Here is a 21,509-nt window from a genome sequence, read left to right on the forward strand (position 1 = left end):
AACACAACATTCGCTAAAATCTGCTAACGAAATAGATGCACAGGATTGCAAATAAAGTACGGAATAGGTGTCGAGACAGCGGCACCCTGAAGTTTGTAAGGCGTGTCCAGTAGTTCGTGTGGTTTGCCCTACTCGCCAACAGACGTTGCTTCTGTTGTTTCGTCTGGCAGCAGCGGAGACCATTCTTAGTGGCGCTCCGAGATTGCTAAAAGTAAACTATGCATTTTTTATTAGTTACTTTTTATCCATCCCACCATCCCACTTACTCTATTTCAAACGGCACTGCAGCCCCCCCCCCCCCCCCCCCCCCCCCCCGCTTTGCCAGAAACGTATATATGTGGTTCTTCAAAAGTCGAAAGGCTTTCGTTATTTCTGTTTGATCATGAACGAGTGAGCCCACGTACAGAGCAGCTGATTCGGTGCGCAGATTATCCATGATGAATGCCGTAGCTCTCAAAAGTACTAACAGTATTAAAAAGACAGGAAGATGCCTCCAGATGCTTATATGACAGTTTACGTGAACACACCAAAAGCGTAGAAAACGGAAAAGAAAATGTTTTAATAGCGAGTGCAGTGCAAGCCAAATGTATTTACTCAAGATTTTAGTGAACACCAATTCATTAACAGAAACAGGAAACAGCTACCAAGTAAGATCATTGAAGCCAGACAGGCAAACATCTTAAATTTGTGAGCATGCAAGCTGTATCACTGCGCGTAAAGAAATGGTTTTTCTTATATGACACTAACAAAAGATTGAATGTGTAGCTACTTGATAATAACGGAGTGATTACTCATTGACATCCACCCAAGCGCAGCCATACGGCTACAAAGGAAAGCTATACAGCTTTCTCAGAAACTTCTTATTAAAAGACAAATTCGTCCTGGTCCGGGGATCAAACCCGGGACCACCGCCTTTTCGGTGCAGTCGCTCTACCAAATGATCTAACGATCTGACCAGGACAGTTAGCAGACGAGATGGTAGAGCGAGAGCGAATTTATATATAACTCGAAATGTGAATGGTGTTGATGGAATATTTAGTTATTTAGAAACCTACTCCACCTCGTGGGATTCCTCTAAATATTCGATCAGAGTACCCAGAAATGTGGCGCAGCAAACACAATCGCATGCGCAGAGACACAACAAAGCAGAAGAGGATGAGTGGTGAAGAGGAAGTGTGTGTTCAGATCCATATTACAGTTGGTAGTGTGTGCCTGTGTTGTGTCTTTTTGTGTGTGAATGTGTTTGTTGTGCCACATTTCTGGGTACTATGCAGCACCAACTTGCCCCTCAAGCTGTTATTTTGTTATTCGATCAGAGTTACTTCATGTGAGATGGATTTGCGGCGTAGGTTCCTAATATAATGGAAAGGTAGCAAACGTTTACGTGCACTGAAGGCCATGAATATGATGTCTCCTTTCTGTTCTGTATGCTTCAGAAAGTGAGATTTTTATCAGCAGATAAAGGTAGTCAAGAAGCACCGTGAAGTTAAGAAAGAATATTTTGTCAGATATTTGAGGAGGAAATGAGTAGAGCGTCAAAGAGAGCGTACGTTCTCGGTGATCTCGTCAAAAATATCTATACAATGTCTCTTCGAAGAAGAGGGAATAGCACAGTTTAAACATACCCATTTCTTCACGGCGCTGCTTATAAATAGTACAGGGCAAAAAAATCGAAAAGTGTATTGCAGGGAAGCTTACCAATAAAAATGTGCCGAAGATCATGACAGCTATTTCTTCAAGAGAACATTTAGCGCGGTATACGAATGATTTTATGATTATTGCGTACAGACACATTCATTAAAGACCTTTTAAAACAAAGCGTTGAAACTACTTTTGTTGCGCGTTTTTCAGCCAGCATGGCGGTTAAATTATCCTCGATATATCCATATCTTCTAGATCGCCACAAATAATCATCATCCTCAGCCTGACTATACCCACTGCAGGGCGAAGGCCCCTCCCATATTTCTCCAATTAACCCGGTTCTGTGCTAGCTGCATCCACTCGACCACTACGAACTTCTTAACCTCATCCGCCCACCTAACTTTCTGCCGCCCCCTGCTACGCTTTCCTTCTCTTGGAATCCAGTTTGTTACCCTCTGCGACCATCGGTTATCCTCTCTTCGCACAACATGTCCTACCCATGTCCATTTCTTCTTCTTGATGTCCACTAGGATGTCGGTAACTTGAGTTATTTCTCTGACCAACTCTGCGCGCTTTCTATCTCTTAATGTTACCCCTACCATTTTTCGTTCCATAGCCCTCTGGGTTGTCCTCAACCTAAGCAGAACCCTCTTGGTTATCCTCCACGTTTCAGCCCCATAGGTGAGTACAGGCAAGATGAAACTGTTGTATACTTTCCTCTTAAGCGATAACGGTAAGTTATAAGTCCTTTTTTCCCACTTTAAAAAAACCGCAAGGCGTAAATATTCTGAAGTAGGGGGTAGAAACCGGGAACACATATTCTCGTTACGAGAGTTTGTTTATTCTTTTCCAGTGTAGAGAATAGTCTGGTAAAATAATTAGATGTATTCATTGTTTTTGAGTCCGAAGAGTTGAAGTATATATGTTTGACCAGTTTTATGTTGCACTCGCCGCTGTATCGGGGACGACAATTTAGTAGGCCTTGCATGCAGCCAACCCTTCCTGAGCTCACTGTGCTGAAGTTCTGCAAGTATTTGCCGAAACAAAGCGGTCATTACCAGCGTTATATTAGCAGGCCTGACACTTTGCCCCCTAAATATAGCATGACTTAGTGGCTTCTGGCCATCGATAGCTAATGTTAAATTTGTCCTGCTGCTTATCCTGTGTTTTGAGGATAATCCGAAATATTAAAACAAAAGGTAACTCACCTGATTTATTTTAGCTATAACGGTATAATTGGCGCTACGGCGTAGACGAGGTTAGGCAAAGACACTTGAGTTAGTTCACTAATTCACTGAACTGGTTGTTAAACATTTAAAATTTTTCTTTAGGCGTATGTTCAATTTTTAAAATTGCAGCTCCTGCTCCAAATAGTATAGTCGAGAAAACAAATTTCTTAAAAAATTACAACTGATGTTACCAGGGTCACAAATGTCATCGTGATAGGCGGCTTCACACCGCAACACAGCTCTGGGCCGATTGTGTAACGTACGTCACTCCCCACCCAGAGCTTTCATCTCTATCGCCCGACACTCGAGAGCCTGACAGACACGTGGCAGTTCGTTGTCGATTTCGCTTGCTTCGACGGCTGCCTCGTTGCTAACCGTCATATCGGTGTCAAATGTGCGCAGTCTTTCCGCTTGTAATCCGGCCTCAAAGACGCAAGGCGCAGCGATATACGGCGGACACACCCATGGGTGGTGTTTTACGATATGGAGCCGCCTATCAGGGTAACAACAGGGAGTCTTGTAATTCGCGGTGCAATTTTTTATTTTATCTGAAAATGCAACAGGCCTCCTAACATAAATATTTTTAAAGTTATCTAACCTATTTATTTGATTAGCGAAGTAATTCAGCATTCTGCCTCTTGCCTCGTGTCCTCCGTGATCCGCGGCTACCAATATATCTCTAGGGCTAAATAAACTGAAAGGCAGTTACTTTTTTTTTTTTTTGGCTTTTAAAGAAATACCCGGTATACCCATAAGCGTAAAGCACTAACTAGATGTACTTGCTTGACAACCTGAAGATAGCATTCTTGTATCGCACGCATAAATACCCGCTTTGTATATATAGCTCTGAGCATAACGCCACATAACAATCAAAAGGTACGGCTTGAAATTAGACGGACGTTGTAAGAATTCCCTAAGTTATATATTACTACTATCTATAATGAATAAGTTCTCGTGTTGTTTTCGTCTGTTATAGAGATGCATTTCTTAATTTTTTTCTGGTTCATAAATATTGACATTGTAAAACTCGACTTGAAAGCGAAAAGCAAGCCGCCCGTGTGCTGTGCGATGTCAATGCCCGTTAAAGAATCCCAGGAGGTCGAAATTTCCGGAGCCATCCACTACGGCGTCTCTCATAGCCTGAGTCGCTTTGGGACGTTAAACCCTACAAACCAAACCAAACCACACTTCTTTCTTCTTCAGCGGTAAGTTTATTTTCAAATAAATGGCAAAGTGCATTATGCAGTAGCTCGAATACTTCAGGAGTGTAAAGCGTAGATTTAATACGTTTTTAAGAATTTTTTAATCTTTAGATAGCCTTTAGAAAGTCACATGGAGTAGAATTCCCTTAATACTGTTATATTTCCCGGAACGTCGATAAAGTTCAATTAAAAACAAGCAAATATCTTAAAGGCTGATTCTCGAAGCCATACCGGATAAAACGGCACCACCGGACTGTGGGTCAGATGAGTTATTACCTCAGATGTTCGAGTGCATTTTCAGACGAAGAAAGCCTGGGATCCTATTCCGCTAGTTTGCTCCGCGTTCTACTAAGTGTCGACTTACCAATCGAGATATATAAATTTTATATATAATCAGCATTGGCAGCATATACGCGAGCATTGATAAAAGCAAGGAATTTTCACTAATAGTGATGCATATTAAATTCCTTTCTCGGTAAAATAGGCACTGTGGTACAATATGTATGCTTAGCTGTCATTGCTTGTTTCTAGTTCTGAAAGCAGTTAATAGGCAGTTATGCATGTTCTCAGGAACAGGTTTCAGAATATATTGATACTTGGCAAGGTTAGTGCACGAAGGTTAGTCCAGGATGACACAGCACACAAAGCACAGAAGCACAGCAGCGTCAACATTGTTCTAGCACCAAACGTTGCTACCACTTTGTCTTCTCTTGTGTCACTGTTGCTGATCGTTGTCTTCTTCAACGTTCACGATGCAGGGCATATATGTCACAATATTACGCTTTTCGCTGATTTGTTTACATGCTCTACTCGAATGTCAAACATGATTTGGAGTTCTGAACGCCACAATTAAGCACTATCGGAGAATTGCATGCTTAGCCGTCATGCGCTTCTAATCATCTGCAATTGCGCCCACTAGTGTAGCTTAATGCGTTGTGCTGCACAGATTAGCACATTCGCAGAGTAATAGAAACAAAGTATCACAGCTAAACTTGCACATTTTGCCGTAGTCCTTAAGGTACCGGTATATGTTTTCGCAACTCAGAATTTTGTTTACTACGACCGACCTTATGTCAGGCTACATTTTATTGTGTTTGTGCTGAAAAACCATCGACACCTTTTATGTGAAGTGTGGAATTCACATTTAAAAAATAAAGTATTTTTGTCGTGCCATCTATACGTCCACACAGTCCCTTCTTCCTGCTTGACTTTCCCATTATCAACTCTAGTATTTTTCAAAAACAGGATCCAAAACTTCTGTTTATAGTCAGTTATTATACGACGAGCAAAATAATAACGAGGTATTAAAATGCTTTTCGTGTCTATACAGTGCGCAGCGCAGGCGTGCTAGACACCCTTAATATGTCACCTTCCGTGTGAAGTACCTGTATCCTTTTCCCGTATCACGTAACAGCGCTATCAGTAATAGCCGAAGAAAAGAAATAATTACTGCAGCTACTGACACATTTCAAGCGGGCACGATAAGCAATTGCTCGTCAAAGGTCAAGTGCAGATTTTGCCAAAAAGTGGACATCAACTAAATAATCTTCTTACTGATAATACCCCATGAGCACACAGTTTCTCCAGTAAGTGGGGCTGTCGGTGACGAGGGAGGAGAATTTCTCCATGTGGCAAACGGAAAACACTATGAGCAAGACCTTTCTGCGGTTTCGGGCAGAAAAGGTTTTACATGATTTTCTATAAAATACCTTTTGGCAAGTTCGCGAGATAAAAACAAAAAGAGCAGCTCGAATAAAGTCTCAAATAAAGATGCCGTGCATCACGTTAATTAGAGAAGATGCTTATTGTGGCACTTACCGAATTCAGCGTTACACAGAAGTATACAAGAAATTCTTCCGCCTTTTTGAAGTGCGTGTGATGTGGTTTATCTGCAACAATAAAGATCTCAACAGTAACCTCCTGCGGAGGAAGTTGGGCAGGCCTCAAATCTTGTCTTGCTGCTAAGTGGTAACGTTTATCTGAAAAATGGAATACAGATGTTTGTTCTTTTTTTCTTCATTGTCGCAAATACTCAACCTGCGGTAAAACATGCGCGCAAAACGTTCCTAATGCTAAGCGAAAGGTGTCCAAGTGATATTCTTTTTTCGCATAAGGATACAAAAAAACTTAATAAGAGCAAGACATTGAAGGAGAAAGTTATCTCCTTGAGAAACAAGGGTCTGAGGAGGGCTGAACATACTTGTACGTCATAAATCTTCATATATGCTAACTCGTTCTTGTGACAATATCAAACAGTTTCAGTGATTTAATGGCCACAAAGTTCGTGAGTGCTAATTAAATTTCATAGGGTTCCAATAAGGAGTTACTCAGTTTAATTAAGGAGTCGAAATAGCTTAGCCCCCTGCTTACTGATATTCTGTGTAGTTGGTCTCTTTAGTCCAATATCATTAAAAATACGGCACTCTATTTTAACTATATATATATATATATATATATATATATATATATATATATATATATATATATATATATATATATATATATATATATATATATATATATATATATATATATATATATATATATATATAGAGAGAGAGAGAGAGAGAGAGAGAGAGAGACGGCTCGATAGCGCCTTAAGCACCGCTTTTTCATTCCAAGATTTTTTCACGTTTTTTTCAGTTTTGTTTCTAGGGAAAGCAAGGCTAAAGAATGCTTGGTGAACAACTGCACGCACAATTCACAGCATGCAATTAGAGGTATATATGTCGTCCGATCGAATCCCTATTGTCACCTATAGCCACCGATTTCACTTACAGATTGAGGCTCAGTGGAAAGCGAAGTGGCATGACAACACGAAGAGCTGTGCACAAAGAACGGTTGGTGCTGATTTTGTTACAAAATTAGGTAAGCTTTTTTCGACAGGTTTTCCTACTCATTTTCACATGATATCACGATTCTTCGGTGCAGCGAAGGTGGGGCTTTTCGACCGTATTTTCCCAGTACGCTATCGCGTAAAAACCTTGATTAACATTTACTCGCAGTGCACATTCAGTCTACCAATATGCAATGACTAACCCTGTTGAGCCCTTTCTCGCGCGTCGTTCGCAACACAGAAAAAATTGCAGTCTGAGTGGCCTGGACCCGAAATCAATGTTTTGCAAGCATCCTTCCAACAGGTTAGTACGAATAATTTATTTACGCTCGTTTGCGGTTTAGTTAAAATTCCTCATTTTTGAAGAAAACTTTTCCAAAAGCATGTTGGCTGCCACCAGCGCTTTTTCTCTCCTAGTTCACGCACCAGGAAAACTCATATGCAATCTATTTAAAGATAACAGAAGCATGCTGCCGCACTCCAAGAGAAATGCCTCTTCGTATCCACATTGTAAGTATTTTGAGCTCGGCATTTAATCCCGAGCCACGAGGTCAACCTAATTGTTATTGCTGTGGGATACACGTCATCAAATCAGGAATATTTGTCTGAGAATTATCCTCCGAGTAACATGGATCTGTGCCTGCAGAAAAGGCTGATATCTGCTTCGCATTGGCACCAGTTAGCGTCATCTCTACTTTCAATAGACGTCTACTTTTGCGGTTATGAAGTTTAGTTCTAGAGCAACTTCTAGAGAATTTTTAGAGAATTTGCAACTCTTACAACCTTGGTAGGTTTAGACTTGTCTTGAAAACAAAGTGGTGACTCTACTAGTGATAGCTCGTGCGAAACACGTACTTGAGTTATTAAACAAAAGTGAGTCATTCGCATCGCATCAGTGTTCAGCACCTAATGGGCCTTCTAATAAATTCCACATGGCACATTATTTGTGTGCATTTGTTAGGATAAATAGGCTATTTTAAGGCACGACAAAAAGTAACCTTTCTTCCTGTTACTATTCTCTCTTATTTGCTCATTGCTGTTCTCTAGATTCCGCAGAACTGTGCAAAATCAAACTGGACACATGTCAGCAGCACAAGTGTGACTTATAACCAGTAAAATTCATTTGGGGACTTTGTTGCGCCAAGAAAAACGTTAGTTCAAAGCATGCCTTAATTCGCTGTACCGAGTAAAATAAGGTATGCGGCTACAGCTGCAGCCACAGAGTCTCATATCTTGCATGTAACATACCGAACGTGTTTTGCTCAGTGAGCGTGAGAACTTTGTCTTTCATCTCACTGCGTTCAATCTCGTGTATCATATGCGGTATGAGCCCCGACTCCGAACGTTCCGCTGTTAGCAGTGGCTGAATCCGGTGATTAGGGCCCACAATCCCTTCCTGAAAAAAAACAAGGTTTTCTGACATTAAAATATTGTTTTGCTTTCCTGAACGATGTAGCAACAATATAAAGTGATACACGTGCCATGAATCTCAAAAGCTGCTCATCAAATATTGCACAAGAAATTCGCGCATAGTGCAGTACCCGAAGGGCTAACGTATCAGGAGCGAAATTACGGTCTCCATGTAAGAGTCAATATAAATATGTGCTTTTATAAGGTGGCAATCACTAAATTATACTGCACAATTTTAAAGCAAAGAAGGTTTTCAGCAACAGGAGAACAAATCAAAGCTTCCACTGCTCCATCAACAATAAAATAAGATTCTTTAAAATATAGAGATTATTTTGTTCTGCTGGTACATATAGCTTGTTTTTCTTGAATAAAGCTGTGTACGATGCTGTTGACGTTGAGGTGTTGCCAGAACGTACATGCATAATTAGTCATCTTATGAAGAAAAGAAACCATAACGAAGTGGCATCCGTGTGCTGTGCGATGTCAGCGCACGTTAAAGATCCCCAGGTGGTCGACATTACTCTGCAGCCCTCCACTACGGCTCCCTTTTGCTCTTTCCCTTTTCTCTCCCACCTTCATCCCTTCCCTTACGGCGCGGTTCAGGTGTCCACAGAGCAAGTGTGACAAATACTGCGCCTTTCCCTTCCTGTGAACCAATTAAAAAAAAAGCAGCTTTATTACAACGCGGAGGTTCTAGTTATCGCATGTGGAAACCCTTTTACAGTAGTTTTCTATTTTGGTTTGGTAAAACTTTATTTCCCACAGTAGGGGTCCTGGAGGACACTCGGCTAGGCGCCAGGTGTAGAGGGCGTTTCAACCGAATTATGACTACTTCAGTAGTTTTCTATGAAGTAGTCATAATTCGGTTGAAATGATAAATAACGTAAACATTAGAGATTTGCACTTCTCAATGAACGCGGATAAGCTTAAGCTGATGTGGAGTGTAATAAAACTCCTGAAATAAACAGACATGGCTACTCAAGGAGATCAGATTCTTGATGGTAAAAATAGAAAGCCTCATTCTTACTATTTTCTGGTGTGTGTGGTCGTTTATCAAAATCAATGGCGCGTGTTATCGAGAGGTACCCAGTACGGCCCTCAGAGTAAAGGCGGTCATAAGCTGCTATCTTGAATTGCATGGCCACTTAACCAGTTCAAACGAAAAGTCTTACAGCGAGAAATAAAATATCTGCCGAAAGCTTAAGCATTATGAACATATAAACAGTGTGGTTCTTCACAATGTTCCTAACGATCAATACGTTCTGGAAAACTTTCGTTAGAAGACCAAAGGCACCACTATCAGCGTCCGATTATTTTGAACCAGTTTCTTTTTTTTTTTTTTTTTTCATTAAGGCCGGCTAGGATATCATTTGTGCAGAGTCCAACCGCAAGAGACTACACCGTCCTTTTTTGGACTTCATTAAGCTTTCCACTGAGAGTAGCTTTTATAAAATCAGATTGCAAGCCAAGGAAATGCGTCAAGGTGACTTTGGATGCAAGTATCGGAAACAAATACCGCAGATCACCTAACGCATCACAAACCCTTAAAAACTGGCGAACTGGCCCCATTTAACTCGCGTACACGTTAGTCACCACAACTTTGTCCAAAATCGCAAGCTGAAGGAATCGGGAGTGATTTCGTGCGAGCAAAGTTAATGTGCAATTATTTGTGGCTATCTAGTAAACTTCGACTGGACAAATAGTTTAACCAGCCTATGATCGGCGCCTTGTCATTGCGTCATAATCTCAACCTTACGCAAAGACATAATTTTGTTATTTCTGCCCCACATGCATAAAAATCGTTTGCAGAAAATTAATCTGCTAAAACTCAAAAAACAGGAAAATTTTAAAAGAAACACTGTTGACGTATGTTCCCCTCTATCACCGTATGGCGGTGGAAGCTGGCTTATTCCCCACTTACTTCACAAGCGAGGTCGCAAAAAGAAACTCTTTAAGGGCGAACGACTTAATTGATGTGGCGGGAATACAATACTACTTTGACACTACTGCCGAGTTTATTTTCAATTCAAATAGAGTTCGCACCTTTTATTTTTATTCAATTTCTATTCTCTTTCTATTTGCAGTCACCTATTTTATTTATTTTTTCAGTCATTTTAGACCTTTCCGTTTTTGATGAGTAAACAGCTATCCTGCCTAGCCCACACGAATGGAAGAAGGGATCTCCCTCTGGCGTATTGCAGTCCCCCAAAAACTGAAGCAACGGAAGTGCCGGGTTGATCACTCAAAAATAAAACACTACCCTATGTTTTGTTGGTGCATGAAGCTCAGTGCAGAAACTGAAATTCCCTAATAATAAAATAGTTTTCTGGAATAAAATTACTTACTCTAAAGAGCAAAATACATGGGGGGTGTCCATCGCGCCATCTTTGTTATGTTGAATAAGTTTATTTGAAAAATCGCTGCGGCGTAAATCCGTAAAAAGAGTTTAAAGCGTATTAAAAGGCGATTGTTGCGGATAGCTGTCTCTGAAGACAACCTAAATAAAGGTAACATACACTCACTGAAGGCAAAAGTTGATTACGGTGAAGGTGATTGAATAGTAACCGTTGTCATACCACCACATCCTGGCTGCGTTCGCGGCTGGTTTTGCTGCTATTAAGAACAAAAAACCCATCGTATTTTGAAACCTAAAGCAACGTTCTTAGATATATCTAAGAACGCTGGCCTAAAGGAAACATACCCCAGCAAATATGGTCGTAATTGAATTGGACGTTGTGAATTAAAAATAAAACATCGTTCCTACAGGAGTCGAACACATGTCTCACATTGCGGAGAGCTGTCTCTGAAGGCAACCTAAAGGTAACATACACTCACTGAAGGCAAAAGTTGATTACGGTGAAGGTGATTGAATAGTAACCGTTGTCATACCACCACATCCTGGCTGCGTTCGCGGCTGGTTTTGCTGCTATTAAGAACAAAAAACCATCGTATTATGCAACCTAAAGCAAAGTTCTTATACATATCTAAGAACGCTGGCCTAAAGGGAACATACCCCAGCAAATAAGGTCGTAATTGAATTGGACGTGGTGAATTAAAAATAAAACATCGTTCCTACAGGAGTCGAATACATGTCTCAGAATTAGGTGCGTGGTGTTAATCCATTGCGCCGCAGAAGCGACGAGTAGTGTTGTTTTTAAATGCGCTCTTATTCGTTTTCATTCAACATACCAAAGATGGCGTGACGGACGCAACTGGCATGATCAGAGGATTACTGCAAGCAATTTTATTCCAGCAAACTATTTTATTGCATATGCATTTTAGTTTATGCACTGCAATGTATACTCAAAAAACATATAGCTTTAATTGGTTTCTTTTTGTTTTGTTTTATTTTTTAGCGACGCCACCCGGCACTTCCGTTGCTGGAGCTTTCGGGAAATGGCAATACGCGTCCCTCTATCCAAAACCTGATGCCATCATGGTAACTAGATTGAGGTGAAAGGAATCTTCGTAAACACTACGTGTCACCTTTCCTGGTTACCAAGTGGAGGTTTTAGGCAGATGCCTACGATAGTGGCGCCATCGACAGAGTACGGTTGTCATTTTCATGGCGCTCGAAATGACGTTGCAATAAAGTAATCTATCTCGCAAATTTAGCAACGCCGTGAACTGGTGCTAGCCCAATGTAAGGATAAATAAACGACCACCGTTCTAAACGTTTTCAAAGCACACGTAGGCGGCTGGCAAAGCAGAACAAGTGCTCTGTGTTCAAACAGTGACAGCTACTCAAGCGAAAACTAAACACATTGCCAAGCGCTTGACAAAGACTGCTGAAAGGATCTCTTCACAGCGGACAAGTCATCACGTGAACTCGACCGAAATCTCTATCACACTTGATGCCGGTGTACAAAATAACTGGGTTGCTAAAGGAACAGAATCAGCTTTTGTCTATCAATGGTCTCGCATTTGTAAACATGGAATACGCCACTAACTGGTTCTTTTACTACACGTTTTACATTTGCTCCGTGGATCGCACATACGAGATGCGTTATCCAATTTGAGAAATATTCTGTGGCATATAATATGTAGTGTGCGGCCTGCAGAAAATAGGCGCACGTTGTCATGCCGGGAGATTACGGTCAAACTTTATGCATTTAATGGTTTAGCTATTGCACAGAGAAGTCTGGCTCTCACTATATATTTACAGCTCATGTGCCTAACCGTCGCAAAATATTTCTTATCACGGCATGTCCACTTCGAGATGGCCGTAAATATAAAACGGCTTTATACGGTGTAGCGTGATCTGTACTGAATGTTGTACGTGAGACTAATGCTAGATGACATAGGTGTGGATTCAGGATTCAGCGTCAAGGTATTTCAATCATCACTTAAATGTGCTGTAGAATGCTGTAAAAGCATCCACGTGGTTAACTACATGAAAAATACGGCTAAATGTAGTCTCTCAATCTGAAAGTTTTGCAGTTTTCTTGTAATGACCGCATGATATCTTACCAACTGAACGCTTTTTCCAGCGGCTTTGAGAGACACCGTAGCCATTTTCTCTGTGTCCTGGTAGAGGTCGCGGTTGATATCATTTCCGTCGTACTGTAAGCATTATGAAAAAATACGAGAATAAGTTTCATATTCTATAGCAGGACGCTAGCTTTTTTTTTATTAACGGAACATCCACATTCATCTGCCAAGTTATGGTCATCATACTCGTAGAGGAAAAACATACCAACTAGACCCGAGTTGATTCGAAGGATCAGTGCTTGCTTTCCGACATTGCGCTTTTGCGATTGATTGTTTGCTCCTATCGCTCCTAGTTTTAGAGTATACAACAGCTAAGCAAGAGGAGACGAGCTCGAATACATCCAAAAGAATATAAACAAAACCTGTAATCTACGTAAGGGAGAAAATATTATACAAAACAGCCATTTTCTATATGTATAGAGTAATTTTTTGCCTGGCTATAAAACTGTCAAGTGGGACAATGGGAGGGACTGGCCGTATAGTTGATGGTGGAGCTAATGTGCTGAGCTTTTATGTGTGATCATTTAGCTACTCCCTCAAAACCTAATGAAAAGTATCATCTCAAAAGGGTGGAGTGTTATTTTAAAGCCAATTTCATCAACAATGACAGCCACAAATCGCCAATCAAAAAAGGATTCAAAACCATTCCTCGTGCATAGATTGACTAAAACATACCAACGTAGTCAACACAAGTCGAACAAGTCCTTTAACAGCAACAATAAGGGTTGTGAGTAGAGCAAGGTAAACGGTGCAATTCATAAAATAATTTGTACACAAGGTGTCCCAGGTAACTTTTGCCTAGGGTTAAAAAGAATAATATTCTAGATAGGCCAGGGAAACTAGTTGTATACAGCTGTCAGCCCTCTTGCGCACAAGTAATTTTTTTGTTTTGAATATATTTTTTCGTTAATTAATTTATTTTCTACTTTACCTAATATTGTGTTCAGACAGTGAATGTGATTTGCAAAGTTGGGGAGCGCCTTCAGAAGCCCCGACTTCAGTTGTTTGCGATGTCGCACATATATGTTCTTTCCAAGCTACGAAATACAAAAATGTAAAATATATCAGAAAACGTGCAAAATATCATTAAATCGAAGAAAACAATTAAAGCGTCACTTAGATGTCTGTTAACGGAGGAATGGCGAAAGCCTACCCTTCCTCATTGCAGTCATTACCTATCATATCTAAGTCTTTTACTCATTTCCAATCAGTTGCGGTCTTTACGCATGGTCATTTGACATACTGGTCGTTTCGTGGTTCTGAAGAATCATGCCTACACGTTGCAGTCATTACCGCTCATAGCTAACCATTTTCACTTATTTGAAATTACTTTTGTCATTACAAGTCATTTCACATATTGGTTGTTTCGTAGTAATTAGCAATCATAAGTCATGCCAAGTCATTGTAGTGACTACCACTCATTGCCAAGCATTTTACTCATTTCCAATCAATCGTTGTCATTACAAGCCATTAATATTAGTCTATATTATCATTAACTATATCGATGTCTATTTGTAACTCTTATTCATTACATATCATCGTCAATCGTCTTTATTCTTACCTCCCTCATCACACGTTCGCTATTTGCTAGTGACACAATCAGCGCACAGATGCGACGTACAGATTACGCGCGCAGCATCCGCGCACACATTTGCGCTCCACGAGCTTATAAAGACTTTCGCCTAAAAATCACTTAACTAGCGCATTCTAGTGCCTTGGCTTGAGTGTGAACGAGCTGCTACTTTGGCTGTTTACAGCGGCAGCTAGCCGATAGGTCCGCGATGATTTCTTTGCCCGCGTGAGCCACTCGGTGCATGTGACGGTGCAATTCGCAGTGAGCACAGCGGGTTGGCTGAGCGCGCTGCAGGCCAACCTATCAGCCTAACGTTGTATTTGAGCCATCAAGTCACGGCCGCAGATCATTTTGTTCCACTAAATCCAGCACAATCGGGCAAGCGAATTCTCTTGTCGCGTGATTGTTTTTTGTATTTCGCGGGCGTTCTTTGTAGCTCGAAAAGGAGATCCATGTGCGAAGTCCTTTATAGCAAATAAATGGAATGGAAATTTCTGAAGGAGCTCTTCAGGTTTGCAAATCCCAGGTATATATTCTTCTTAATGGCACAGGTGCACCAGAGATTTGTATTTATTCAATCACCTAACCATAGAACACCACACCATGCCATAAAATTCCACTAATGCCTGTGTGACATTTTATTCCCCTTTTACGAGGCTCACACATTGTAGGAAGGCTTTTGAACAACTTATAACATCTTGCCCTGCAGAGTAGCTTGTACTTTTGACCAGATTTCTTTTACCCTTTGCGTGTTCGTGATTCTTTCCTGGCTGATACGAGAACTCTCAGATCACGACACATCGCCTCAAAATTTATGTCGCTACAACTGAGGGACTGAAATGCCACGACGTCTCTGTTGGCTTTCTCTGACGTGCAATGGTTGGTACAGCGCTGCTCCGACCCGACTGCATGAAGGAAAAGAAATCGAAGGACTGAGCATGGGCAGTATTACAGGACTACCAAAGGATAACAGTAGCGCTGTCCTCATCGCCGCTGGTGTCTGGGTTTCTCAGTAGTTTTATTTTATCACGTAGAAATAATGAGTCCTCCGAAGTTCTAGTCATATCTGTTATGTGCCAAATGGCTGTCCGCCGAAAGAAATCACTACTCAAATTCACCAGTGGCCTGCTGAATGTTTCATCTCTAAATTCCAAGAAGCATTCGTCATTAAAAATTCATCATTTAATGAACAAATCAAAACTGCTTAAAAAATAAGCAGGGGAAATAAAATCCCTATTCACGACTACCGAGTGCCCAGTGCCTGTTGTGGATCGCGATCGTGGTGTAGTAAATAGTAGCCAATTTTAAAAATCACTTGCGAGGTCTTCCTTGCTCATACTTATAGCATTTCTCTGTCAGCTGGTTTAATTGCGTATTCACTGATACCGCATGCTGTCCTCAATCACTAGCTCTACATTTTAGTGGTATAATAAAGAATCGATAGTGTACACTCACAAACTGCGTCAAAGGGCGTCCGTTTTCTTGGGTGAAAACACGCATTCTGGGTGCAGCAACGGAGGCTCCTTGCAAGTTAAGCGTCAACTCATCGTGCAGGTGCAGGACCATCTTGCCGTCTGGTGAGCGTTCCTCGAGAAGGCGGGGGTAGACTAGTCTCGGCTGCTCAAGGCCTGCGAGAGAATTTTGAAAAAAGTTTAAAACACAGCGTTATGGGGAGTTTACAGTAAAGGTTTTGAATTAAAAACTTTCGCTATAGCAATATTTTAGATAATATCAATTTCGTTCCGGTCCAACGCATGATTCTAACGAAAATGCATTATACGCACTGTGTGGCTGCGGTGCATAACGTTAATAAAACAAAATGGAAACAACGTAAAGCTTTAAGGGAATAAAAAGTGAGTTGGAGTTTAAAAAAAAAAGCAGAATCTACAATTAGATGCAACAATTAGACGCTGTCTGTTCCTTCAGAGTGTATTTAGGTAATCGCCAATGTACGTAACGCCAGTTCTTACGTTTAATTAGGAAAGTAATTTCTCGTTGTTCGTATGAATATATTATTACCCACAGCTTGTCAGCGCTAGTTTTTATCTGAAGACAGAAATTTAAATATTGTTCCAGGAACGAGTTACCTTTACTTGTATAGTAACAGAAAGAATTTGCTTCTTAAGCATTGATGTTCATTTCACTTGTTACCACGCTCAGAATCCCTTGCTACGCAATGCTGACAGTGTTCACCACTTTTGGCATTTTCTAAGGTGATTGAAATCGGTAGTTATGTGTTCTACAGGTGTAGTGTCAGACACAAGAGTTGTGTCTTGATCTTTTTCACCAAACTATGAAAGATGACCAACCGCCTTCATTATGTGTGTCTCATTGACAAAATGAAGCGAGTCAATCTTTTTTTTTTTTTGCTTTATAAATATTTAACTGCGCTATCATGCATTGCTTCTTAGCAAGGCTGAGCATTAAACTCTTATTGAGGTTTGCCGTTGTCATAAATGTTTTTTTTCTCTTGAAGCGACCATACTGGCTGTTATGACATCAGTAAAAATGAATTCGGTTTTAATAGCTCTGTTTTGTTCGCACAAAACACTTGCAGCAAGCATAGCTCAAATCCTTCAGTGTAGAAATGAGTGTCTCTCTTAATGATTTTGTATCTCCGCAGCGGGGTTTGAGGAGCTTCTCCCAAGCGCACACCCCTAGAAATGCCGAGCGCCAGGCCGGAGGACGCCTGTACCCATTTTTACCGCTGGTTGTCCGGCGGTGCGTTTCGAACTAACCACCTACCGCAGCCGAGACGGGCGCTCTAACCACTAGGCCGCAGCTGCGGTATTTTACTCTTAACTCTTAAGGTATCTACGACAATAATGAATTTAAATCATGTATTTTATTAAGAGCAACTTGGAATTTCCAAATCTGCATCCTTTAACCCCATTCAGGATCACTGACATTTGTAAAAAATTTTAATTTTCCTGCTATACAAATGCGCATTCCTGCACTGCGCACAAGGTTTATGCTTTGCCTCGCAAGTCTGATAAGAAAGCTTGCACGTGAATTAAAAGACCATCCAAATGCTTAATTGGACAGTGTAAGGAAGTTTGCAGTGATCAGTTTAGATGTATAAAATATAATAAAGCTGCTGTGCAAGTCACCGAAGGTTTCACTACAAAAATGGAACTAAAACTTTGCAGTAACTTTTTGATACACAGCAAAGATGCCCGAGAGTTTAATTATTACATTAATTTGGGTTAGCCACTTTCATTTGGGTTAGCAACAGTTCTTTACTGCCGTTAAATAAGCGCTTACTCGAGTAGGCTAGCACCAATTGCGCATCTAAGGCAGAAGGGTGAGAGCTATTTCCTGAATCTCGTTAGATTATGAAGTGTTGGCTGGCGAGCTGGAAAACCGATATAGATTAGCCAAATCATGTCAGGTAACAAAAAAAAAAACATTTGACACGGCCGGTCGAAAAATAAACGTCTGCCGCAAAGGAATCTAAGGTTGTTAGGATTTGGCAATTGCTAAACTTTCCGTGGGGTTCATGTATTAAAGTTTATTGCTTTCATTCAGCCGAAAGTTGGAGTTCAGCTGTTTGTCGCGACGCACAATGTGACTATTGTAAACTTTGTGAACAGTACTCTAAAAAACGGGGGGTTTATTCATATAGGAGGCTGTGGCAAGTTGTCAAATACAGTTTAATGAGCGAGTGCATTATAGGTGATGGTCAGCGTCGCGAAACCGCACCCCAAACCTGCTTTCCAATTACTACGAGACGCAAATTTCTTAATACTGTGAAGTGAAGAATGTGCGGAACTGGGATTCAAACTGCGGTCATCTTGTACGCAAGACGGATGTTCTACTTCTAAGCCATCGCATTGTTTTCTTTATTCTCGGTCAACAAAGTACATACAGGCATAGAAATCACTAGCCTACCTTTGACTTAAGCAATGTCTGAAAACTTTTTCATTATGATCAATGCGTCAATCATATCCATCCATTGAGGCTTTTCAGGCTGACTGCGGAGAACATCTCTGAGAAATGTGACACTTTCAATGAAGTTGTCCCTTACCGATCATACATTTTCTTTAAGTGCTATACGCGCTTTTTAAATGCTGTGGAGGCCTAGCACCATAATCATGTCGTATGGGACCTCGTCACTCACATCTTACGGTTCAATAGATTCTATGAGAGCGTTGATGGATATAAAATTTTTCCAGCTTAGGCACTTTCAAGGGACGTCATAGTATTTAAAAGTCGAAAAGTAGCAATTCCGGTAAGATCTGTGTGTGTTTCAAGTCACACATCAAAGAGTTTTCCAACCGATATCATTAATAAACTCAGCCTACAGCGTGTAGACAAAAAGAATACTGGCCCGCCTCTGCGATTATCTGGAACTTGGATTGTTCTTGGATTGGTCCTTACTTTTAACTTTTTTTTTTCAAACTTGCAAATTAGCGAAAGTGTCAGGCTTCATGAGAAGCAAGAAAGAAAGGGTGGCTGATATTAATGGCAAATAGTTAGGATAAAGGCTACGGTATGCTTTAGCCGGGAGAGTAAAGGACTTCATGGCCGCATATGGTTTATTATGTTTAAGGCCGCAAAGCGACTTAAGCTGTTGGGCATGCCGTTTTGCAAGCTCCAGGTAATATTTAACACTTAGTGTTGTTGAACGTGGACTGGCATAAAAAAGCACACTCGTTATTTGCGTTTCTCTTCCTTAGAAATTGCAGCCGTCGTGGCTGGGATCGCACTCAGGTCGCCCGGCAGAGTAGTTGTTGAGTGCCTTCATGACCAGGTCACCGCGGAAAGGCTCATCATCGTATTTGAGAAACCGCTCTAGTGCCTATCAGCTAAAACATAGCATGTAGATCGCAATAATTTAAAGTGTTGCCTACACCTCACCGTATAGAAATTATTGCAGTTTGTGCGCGTTTGTGTTTGCGAGAAATATTAGATACTTACTATTATCATTGCGTTTTTTTCCGCCCTTATAGAAGGGAAGCTAGAGTATAGAGCGTTTTTTGTTTATCTTCGGCGCTAAACGATACCTTCAGCGTCTGGCAGCATGCTAAACAATCACATAAGCAGGATACAGGTATGTTTTAACTCTATTTTATCGCGACAAACGATTAACGGAACTAATATAAATTCAGCAAGACGCAGTTTTTTGACAGCATCAATAAAAGGTCTTTAAGCTTCCCTTCCACACCTACCTTGAGCAGCCGCAGCAAATAGTATCACGAACAGGCCTCTCGTGCTCATGCTAGTGAACCAGGCAGTCTCTGCAACTTCTGCGGCCTTATTGGGTTGCTTATAGTAGCCACTCATAAGTACTGCTCATATTACGTATACGCCGTCTGACCCTTCTAAATCAGAAAATGCCACACAGCTTTCAACTGGCAGCATTTGTACAGCTAAGCCTATAGGCCATGCTTTTGCGTGTACTGTTGACGTCCATGCATTAAAATGTAAGCAGACCAACGCTAAGTTCACCTTGATATTTACCTCGTTTTCCTGCGAGTTCTTTTCAAGTGTTACACACATGCCGATGAACCCTTGAAACCTTTCTCCTACACGCCACCTTACTCGATAAATTCTATGTACCAGCCAGGCGTTTGAAGTGGATAGTGGTGCATCTCGGTAAAAAAATAAAAACAGCTTAATACATATTAGGCTGTTCATTTGATCCAGTGCTGCCCTCCCTAAAAGAGCGTCACACAAGCCGTTGTATAAACAAATCACAGGAAAAAATCACCGTGATCGATGAATCTCTTAGTGCAAACTTAGTAATGAAATTCTAACTGTGTCACCAAAAAAAAATCTCATTATCCCCGATATTATAATATTCCTAATAATTTAAGTTGGGCCATTTCTTGTTGCTTGTTTCGAACTACATTTTGTCAACAAATTCTTCTTAATGTCAGCTCATTGGCAGGGAAAGAATTCCTTACTATCTATAGTTTCTTTCATGATCGACATAGCTGAAGATGAGCTTCACTATGAAGTAATAAATTACATGTTTTTGTGTGGTATTGACATTGTTTTTCAGCTTTGGCTAACAGGTAAAAGCAAATGAAATTTTTTGCTACTGTTACAAACATGGCCTCTTAAAATACTCAGAAAATGACCACAAATAGGGTCAATTATTCAGTTACGGAGACTGCTTGCGGGCTTTCTGAGTTACTGTGTATTTTTTTCTCACAACAAAAAAAGAACGAAAACGTCTTTCTACACAACACCATGAAAGTCCAAGCTCACTGATTAATCACGTACTTTCACGCAACTCATCCACTCTAAATCCTGCCGTTGACTTTGGCATAATGGCTCTGTCAAGCATTGTAAATATCAACCATGTAAATAGGGAGTTTTAAAATAGGGGAACCGAAGGCTTGGAGCACCCAAGAAAATAGCGTGCCGTGGCGCAACGTTCGAGCTGGCCGGCCAGTTTTAGAATAGGGGTTTTCCCGACGCGGCGGAGCAGGGCTTGCGTTCGTCAATTGCAGCGCCCTGACGGTAAACCGTGAAAAAGCACTTAAATATATAAAAACTAACAACGCTATTTTATTAAACAGAAACTGCTGTCATTGTGCAAAACTATCTAAAACATACCACTTTTATAATGTTTTCTTCAGACAAGACGAAATCAGTCAATCGTAACCAATCGAGGCTGAGTCGGGAAACCTCATTTGAACCTTCCGCTCTTTCCGACGCCTGGTCCCCATGGCAACCAAACGATGCGAACTCGCTAAGCCTAGGAGCTCAGTAAATCCGGAAGCAACCAGATAATATGGGGTGTTTTACCGCTTAAATTTGGTGGTGCGAGCATCATGAGACATAGCACAAGCTTCGTTGGCCTTTCGTTTTCCGTGAACGCGTGACACCATGGAACGGTAATGACGAATGTGTACCGAGGTGAGCGGCCGCCGCTTGGCCCGACGCCGCCATGTTCCCCGACCCTATCCGGCGATCGGTTCCACGCTATTTCGCCGAGATATGGTGACCGTCATCCGCTGACCCAAAAACCCAAGGCCCGCTTTGGTTCGGCGCATGCGCACTCGCGCCCCGCTATTACCCTATCTCCCTAACCGATAGGGTCCCCCTATTCTAAACTCCCTAATATCAACGAATAACCGTAAAGGGGACCCCGTGCTTCTGTTGACCGTAAAGGC

The 21,509-nt window shown here is 41.1% G+C and overlaps 1 protein-coding gene across 1 annotated transcript in view; it reads right to left on the reverse strand.

The window, feature by feature from the left end:
- LOC146173988 (venom metalloproteinase antarease-like TtrivMP_A) overlaps positions 1–19,668 on the reverse strand; it is a 44,438-nt gene extending 24,770 nt beyond the window's left edge. Inside the window, exons 1-5 of the mRNA XM_084585313.1 lie at positions 19,554–19,668; positions 15,838–16,010; positions 12,789–12,881; positions 8,157–8,304; positions 5,891–6,051 (exon numbers count right to left, since the gene is read on the reverse strand). Coding sequence (XP_084441439.1) covers positions 5,891–6,051; positions 8,157–8,304; positions 12,789–12,881; positions 15,838–16,010; positions 19,554–19,668 — 690 coding nt within the window. The remainder of the gene's footprint in view (positions 1–5,890; positions 6,052–8,156; positions 8,305–12,788; positions 12,882–15,837; positions 16,011–19,553) is intronic.
- Between the last annotated feature and the right edge of the window lie 1,841 nt (positions 19,669–21,509).

This window comes from Amblyomma maculatum, chromosome 11 (genome assembly GCF_055883805.1).
Source record: "Amblyomma maculatum isolate TAMU_Amacu chromosome 11, ASM5588380v1, whole genome shotgun sequence".
NCBI classification, from domain to species: Eukaryota; Metazoa; Arthropoda; class Arachnida; order Ixodida; family Ixodidae; genus Amblyomma; species Amblyomma maculatum.